Below are 8,190 nucleotides of genomic sequence, written 5' to 3' on the forward strand. Positions count from 1 at the left end.
TGACTCACTAGATGATACGAACTTATACTTTCAACATGAAAAATAACATTTTTAACCTTTATTATTGTTGCCAAGCACAATCTCAGTCTAATGAGTAACTAAATGTGTTTGCCTCTAATAAATAACTAACTAATTCCAATTTTAATTAAGCTGTAAATTATTTTAAAAACTATATAAATAAATGTCAAGACCAGAGATGAAGTTTATTTTACGTCGGTGTATGATTGTTGTTGATAAGTCGTAAAATTACTATCAATCATGGTTGTAAAAGTCAAATTACTTCTCGATTAATCGATAGTCCTTATTTGGTCAAAATCAATCAAAATTGAAAAGTTTAATGTATAAAGTAGGTGCGTGAGTGTGTGTATATTAAAAATTACATATAAGTTTTAATCCAATTGAATCACTAGATCCTACCTCACCGTCCAACCAACCACCGCCTAACAATTTCTACATCATTGCTATCAATCAATGACTTTAGAAAAAGCTAAAACTAAAATATATCACGTTTAAAAACCTATATAGAAACATAAAATAAAAAAAAAGATAGAATACAATAATCTTTAACTTACTTTAAAGTACAAAAATACCTATATTTACAAAATTGATCCATGAAATCACATCTCAATATCTCGGAATTATCAATACATACCCAACTAATAATCGGTTCACTGGAAAAAAAACATATTTGAATCGTTAATCGATCGATTTTTTACTTTTCTTCACGAAACTCGTTTTGAGCGTTTAGTATTTTTGGCTAAACGTTTTTATATTTTGACTGAACGTTTTGTTTTTTACCTTTGAGGTTTTTGTTTTTGCCTTAAACGTGATTCCCGTGCATTAAAGAACGTTAAAAATTATCGTGCGTTTACCCGACCTATAAAATAAAAACGAAAAACATCTATAAGGGGGGAAGACACGTCATGTTGATGAAAGATGGAAAGCGATGATAAACTTAAGTTACATTACATTACATTACGTTACCTAACACACGCCATTATTTAATTACTTTCTATCTATTGAAGTTGCTGTCGTCTCACTCAAACAAACAAACAAACAAACAAACACCCCTTTGTTGTTATTGTTATTTAATCCACCATCAAATCAATAAAACTTAAGTTTTTCTTTTTCTGGTGGTGATTAAGGATGTTTGGATTTGAGTCTTCTTCTTCTTCTTCTTGTTATTGTTGGTGCAGTGACCCAGATGTTGTTGCTGAATTAGACAATCTCTTACCCCAACAACCAAAACCCTTTTCTCTTCCAGAACCTCTTCCACAATGGCCACAAGGTATTATTATTATTATTATTTGTGTGTGTTTTGGTTGAATTTGATTGAAATTGTTGATGGGTTTTGATTATTGATCCAGTTTTGGTAATTCAACTATGTTTCTGTGTGGTTTGACTTTCTTAAGTTACTTAATTGGATCATAAATGCATAATAATCCATATGGGTAAATCTATTTCTGTTTGATTCTAACATTTATTATTATTATTATTATTATTATTATGTTTATTGTTAGTGTTGTTGGTTGAATTTAAGCAAAATTGTTGATGGGTTTTGATTATTGATTGAATCTGTTTCTTAATCTGTGATCAATTTTGGTAATTTAACTCTGTTTCTGTGTGGTTTGACTTTCTTAAGTGGCCTAATTTTGTGTTAACTTTTTACCTACTATCATAACTGGATCATAAATGCATAATATTCCATATAGGTGATTTAGTTTTTTGTTTTTTTCTTAACTTAATTTGGATAATTGGTGAGTTATGCAGTTGATCAAAGTGTTGCAAGGGTCCAATTTGATTGGATGTAGTTGAATTGCAATCTTTGTTGATCAAATTTGACTTTGACTTTGACTTTTATGCCAAATTTGTGCATTTTTCAGTTACAGATTCCGTATCGACTTTTAGTTTAACAAAGCAGATATCTTTCAATGTTTATAATGTTAGTGTATAGAATTCATAGTTTCATAACTAAAACAAGTTCTTAGGAATTTGGAATTAATCTTTTTTAGATAAACTGCCTTATCAACTAGGGTCAACTATAATTCTGTTGAGTAAAATGGGAAGTCAATAGGAAACTGAAGTAGTTTGACTTTCTGCAGTCAACTAATCATGATATTGATCTCAAAAGTGATAAAATAAACAATTTTGACTTGTTTATACCAATATTAATCATGTAATGCTTATTAATAAGATTTTCTGATTTCATGTTATATAATTATTTAAAACAGACTCGAACCAGACCGAATATGTATCATGAATATGAATTTGGTTGTCACCTTTTCAAATCGGATTTGCATACGAGCGAATACCGAATGCGGTTTCTAGTCAAATTTGTGATTTCGAACCGATTCTACCCAACTATCCGAAATCGAACTTTACATATATTTTTAATGTTTTATAAAAATGTACACATCTATTTTATTTAATAAATATTTTTTATTTTATTTATTTCCTTCATATTTTAGTGTATTTAAATCAACCCGAAATTGGAAATAAAAATCCGAAATAATAGTTTCGAGTCCATTTGAAATTTGAAAGTTTGACCTTTTAAAGTCAAAGTCAGACTCGGTTCATCTTCATAATCCTCAATATCTGCATTGCAGGTCAAGGTTTTGCCACAGGAGTAATAAACATAGGAGAATTAGAGGTCGCAATGGTTAAAGATTTCGAGGTTATAACAAGTTACACCCCGAAAAAATCAAAAAACAGCATCACATTTTATAAACCGGTGTCAATACCCGACGGTTTCATCACCTTCGGTCACTATAGTCAGATAACCAATGAACAGCTTCGAGGCTACGTACTTGTTGCCCGAGATCCCGGAACCACAGATTCCGAATCCCCTCCTTTAAGCTCGCCTCTCGGTTATGATCTGATATGGAATTCCAGCAATGTTTACATTTGGCAACCGGTCCCACCGGATGGTTATCGGGCTTTGGGATTTATAGTCACCATTGATGAAACCGAGCCCGATGTTGAAGAAGTTAGATGTGTCCGGGATGATATTACTGAAAATTGTCAAGTTGATGATGTCATACTTGAAATATCTTCTAGTTGTAAGGTTTGGAACACGAAAGCGTGTAAAACGGGGATGTTTTGTAAAGGTGTTACTGTCGGGACGTTTTTTTGTAGTACGGGTTCGGGTTCGAATGACGAGTTGGATATTTGTTGCTTGAGGAATACAAATCCTAATTTTGAAGCAATGCCGAATTTGGAGCAAATCAACGCGTTGATCGAGCATTACGGCCCCACGGTTTACTTTCATCCCGACGAGGTGTACCTCCCGTCGTCAGTCCCGTGGTTTTTCGAAAACGGCGCGCTTCTTTTTAAGAAAGGAAAATCCGACGGGATATCGATTGATTGTAACGGGTCGGTTTTGCCACGTGGCGGGAAAAACGACGGTGAGTTTTGGTTGGATTTACCAGAGGACGAAAACGACGATACATTCGTTAAACACGGGAATCTCGAGAGTGCCGAGCTTTACGTGCACGTGAAACCCGCATTAGGCGGTACGTTCACCGACATTGCGATGTGGATATTTTGCCCATTTAACGGCCCGGTCACGTTTACGGTCGAGGTTTTAAATGTGAACATCGAGATGAACCGCGTAGGTGAACACGTGGGCGATTGGGAGCATTTTACGCTCCGGATAAGCAACTTCAACGGCGAGCTTTGGAGCGTTTATTTCTCCGAGCACAGCGGTGGCGAGTGGGTGGACGCGAGCAATATTGAGTTTATCGAAGGAAACAAACCGATCGTTTACTCGTCGAAATGCGGGCACGCGAGTTTTCCAAATGCGGGGACGTATATTCAAGGGTCAAGTAAGCTTGGGATCGGGATAAAAAACGACGTCGATAAAAGCGACATGTTTATCGACGCGAGTAAACGGTACCAGATCATAGCAGCGGAGTATCTTGGTAATGTTGTTTTGGAGCCCGACTGGCTGCAGTATATGCGGGAGTGGGGGCCCACGGTGTTGTATGATGGGCGGTCGGAGCTGGAGAAGCTTATCAGCCACCTTCCGTTTTTCATTCGGTTGACGGTGGAGACGCTTATCGATCTATTTCCGGTCGAGTTATACGGTGAGGAAGGGCCAACAGGGCCTAAGGAGAAGGATAATTGGTATGGAGATGAAAGATGTTAAAAGTGTTTATATGTTCATGAATAATGGTTGCATGTTTGTGTACTACTATTAATTCATGTGTTGTGTTGTGTTGTGTTGTGTTGTGTTGATTCTATTGTGTGTTGGATCAATAATTGATTAATGAATGATATATTGTTGTAAAATAGAAAAAGAAAAGAAAACATGTTTGGGTCATTACAACATGTCAATGTAGAGGTGGCAATATGCGTGGATTGGGTTAGACTACGAGTCAAATGAAGGGTTCGGGTTCGGGTTCTTTTTAGGTACTTATAGAATACGTTTGTTTAAATACTTCTGTTTCCCACTTCTATTTTAAGTTTTACACTTAACAAATGCGTTTGTTTCTCGTTTTTGTTTCTCAACTCTTAAATCATTATTACTATTACTAACTTTTTCCGCTTCTTTTTTCACCTAATAAATGTCTTTGTATTCGCTTCTTTACATTTCTAAATTTGTGTTTCAAATATTAAATATCTAATTAATGTTTCTTTATTCAACCCATGTAATACTCGGGTTTCTAGCCTAGATGGTTAATATATCATTTTCTTTTGAAGAGTATTTCTCTAGTTATTTGCACTTCCGCATTGCACGATATGGGAGGATTGCAATTTTGTTACGCGTCACCTATCCACTCCTGACCCACTAAGCACAATATGACAACACCAAAAAATCCGCTCACCTATGCTGAATTGGACCACTAGATGTCGGATCTTCGTCTAACAAGCATGTTCCATCAGGCGATGAAAATATTGCTATATAGACATTCGTATATGGACTTGGCCCTTATATGTTAGTAGTATTGTAAGAAGAAGATCACCCCGATTCGAAAGTGGTCTAGGTTTAACTCGATCTTGAGTTGCAAAGTGAACCCTTAGAAGAGGCTTTACGGTTCCAAAGTCAATGCCTCATGTACTTTACTACAACGGATCAAGTCAAACAGGATCATTACATATTTACATATGTAATTAAGTAATATGTATAAGAAATTGTTTTGGTAGTCTCTTAATGATTCAACTAATAGTCCACCTCTAAATCGGTAAGCACCAAAGTGTTATTTAATCACTAATTTATAAACATACTGAATAGAGCTTCCAAATCATTCTAAGTGATTTCCCAACAACACCAAATGTATATATCATACACATATGTTACCTACCTTGTACGGAAAAGAGATAATATTTGTAACTTATGTTTTACTTTATTATTATTAATTAATTAATATGCGAACATAAGTTCAACTGTTTTAGTATTTGGGGGACGTGGAGGATGGAATGGATGACCTTTGGAAAAGTGGCTATAACATTTAAGTGCGCATGGTTTGGATATTAGTTGGATCTACACTTACAAAATTAATTATTAATTAGATAACATATATCAAGGAATACCACTATGCATAAAGCTTAATATATTAATAAAATTATTGGCTCATTTTATATTTCATAGAAACATCCAAACGATTTACAATGAAGTGGCAGGTAAGCGGGCAACAAGCTGCGCCGCAACCCCTTTTAGATAGTAAACCCAATCCGACTAAAAACAAAGTTTTGATTCTTTTCAAAAAGAGAAAAAAACCAACAACAATATTTATGTTGGATTTTTAGTACATAAACAATTAAATAGAAAATGGTAAAGATCACAGAATCTATTTTAATTTACATGTTACTTTCTATGAGTAGTGGATAGTTTGTACATCCACAAATGCCGACGTGGAAGGAGGGAATCAAACTTGAAACTTGGAGGAGATAAGACAACGGGAGAACATGCGTCATGGTTAGGGATGAGAGTGGGACGTTGTGACAATCGTCAATTTCAGGTTAACTTCGGTAACTCAACTCCGTCAATTCAAACTTAAGATCATTGAATCTATAACGCACACTTCATTACATTTAAACTAGGGTTTAAATGACGCTTAACACTTACTACATGTGTAGTCTTTCGGGAATTGCACCGAAACGCAAACGAGTTGACGCAAACGATTGGTGAATAAACGAAAAACGTCAAAACAATAATTATGTGATAATTATGTGTTAGACTTACGTGTTATGTGATAACATAGTATAAAACGCTAACTCAAGATGCAAACTAGTTGATTTAGGCTAGATAAGTAATACTTAGAAGTTGAGGGACTTGAATGTAACATATTATGTTTATAAATAATACTAAACCAAAACCCTAAAACACTTTTTCTTTTCTTTCTCCCCAACCCCGATCGCGGCAGCCTCTCTCTCCCTCTCCTTGCGATCGGCAGCCACTCACCACCACCATACCACCCTTGTTTGATCTTGGTTTTCACAATTGAAGCATCCTACACTCGTTTCTAAGCACATCTCACGTTTCCCTTGGTTTATTTCTGCGTTTTAAGGTATAAATATGAAACCCTAACTATTGAATATCATATTAAGTGTTCCTATGATTGATTATGTATTGGTTGTTGATATTGAGGATCATATGTGATTTTGAACGGTGAAAGATTGATGAATCGTTGATTGTTTGTAAACCCTAGAGGGTTGCTACTGATTTTCTATGATTAATTATGTGTATTACATGTTTTGGGTTATGTCGTATGCTTAGGATGCATGTTAGATGATTGTTTAGGCTTGCTGAGTTTTTGACAGCAGTGATTGTTAAGATTGAATGATGTGTAACTTGTTGAGTATAAAAGCAAACTGAGCAAATTATGAGTCTACAAGGTATAAAAGAAGAGGTAGTGTTACTAAAACGTGGGAGGAATATAAGTGCAATAAAAAGAATTCTTCCCTAAATCCGTTTGTCCCACCATATGTTAGACAAACGGGTAGTAATGCAACCTTGACATCTGCAACAACTTTTGAGACGAAAGTTCAAAACAGAAGTTGTTTCAGATGCAATAAAGTAGGACACCTTGTTGCTGATTGTCCCCTAAAACAGAGAAAATTTAGAGGTATGAGGCCCCCAAATTTCAGTCATTGGACTAATCCAAGATTTAAAAGAAATCAGTCTCATTATTTCCCAGTAAACTACCAATCCAACAATTATAATTCAGCTAAGTTACTAAGATTTGGATGGCCTCATAGACAGTCCTCTAGAAGATTTCCTCTCAGAATTTACAGAAACCATCCTCAAACTGACTTTAGGCAACCAAAGTACTGGATGCCGGACAACAGATTTAATCGACCCAAGACCAGTAGGTCTTGGGTCCCCAGATTTTAATCTATTTCTTTAATTGTGCAGGAACAGTCAAACAGAGCTGTAAACAATATGTGGATTGTTGACAGTGGCTGTTCCCGGCACATGACTGGTAACAAGAAATTGTTACGTGACTGGAAATCTGTTCAAGGAGGAAGGGTTAGTTTCGCTGGAGAGAGTGGAGGTAGAATCAGTGGTATTGGAACTGTGACGAATGGAAGAATGAAGTTAGAGAAGGTGAATTTTGTGGAAGAGTTGAAGCATAACTTGTTGAGTGTATCTCAGATTTGTGACAAAGAATACACGGTGCATTTTACTAAAAATGAGGCAATCGTTCTTTATCCTGGTTTCAAGATACCAGAGGCCTGGGTGGTGATGAAAGCTCCAAGAGAAAAGAACACGTATGTAATGGATATGAGGTCAACTGAGATGACAACAGAAGAGTCATGTATTCTGTCAAAGGCAACGGAGTCTGAGTCAGAGTTATGGCATCGAAGAATGGGACATATACATCTTCGCAAAATGAATTACACTGTCAAGAATGGGCTGGTTCTTGGAGTTCCCTTGAAGAATTTTAACTTTGAAGATCAATGCTTGTCGTGCAAGAAAGGAAAACAACACAAAAAACCTCATCACTCCAAGAAGGTTAACTCAATTGTCAGTTACTAGACCTACTACACATGGATCTCTTTGGTCCCGTAAATGTAAAGAGTCTAGGTGGAACGTCATACTGCTTGGTTGTAACCGATGATTACTCTCGATACTCTTGGGTATACTTTCTGAAGGCAAAAGATGAGACAGTTCAGTTGGTAATTAACTTGATTACCAAGGTTGAAAATATTGTTGGGAGAAAGGTTAAGTACATCAGGAGTGATAAT

The 8,190-nt window shown here is 35.8% G+C and overlaps 1 protein-coding gene across 1 annotated transcript; it reads left to right on the top strand.

The window, feature by feature from the left end:
- The first annotated feature begins 1,128 nt into the window (after nucleotides 1–1,128).
- LOC143630063 (hypothetical protein At1g04090-like) lies at nucleotides 1,129–4,220 on the top strand. Its single transcript, XM_077099165.1, has 2 exons — nucleotides 1,129–1,288; nucleotides 2,607–4,220. Exons 1-2 carry the CDS (start codon nucleotides 1,147–1,149, stop codon nucleotides 4,145–4,147), a joined length of 1,683 nt encoding a protein of 560 aa, XP_076955280.1. The 5' UTR covers nucleotides 1,129–1,146; the 3' UTR covers nucleotides 4,148–4,220.
- Nucleotides 4,221–8,190: the final 3,970 nt, after the last annotated feature.

Source organism: Bidens hawaiensis, unplaced genomic scaffold (genome assembly GCF_021521415.1).
Source record: "Bidens hawaiensis isolate Kalapana, Puna unplaced genomic scaffold, B.hawaiensis_p1.1 tig00000459_1, whole genome shotgun sequence".
NCBI classification, from domain to species: domain Eukaryota; kingdom Viridiplantae; phylum Streptophyta; class Magnoliopsida; order Asterales; family Asteraceae; genus Bidens; species Bidens hawaiensis.

Coding starts and splice junctions, on each gene's coding strand:
- LOC143630063 (XM_077099165.1), top strand. CDS start 1,147: ATGTTTGGATTTGAGTCTTCTTCTTCTTCTTCTTGTTATTGTTGGTGC. Junction 1,289..2,606: donor TCTTCCACAATGGCCACAAG/GTATTATTATTA, acceptor TCTGCATTGCAG/GTCAAGGTTTTGCCACAGGA.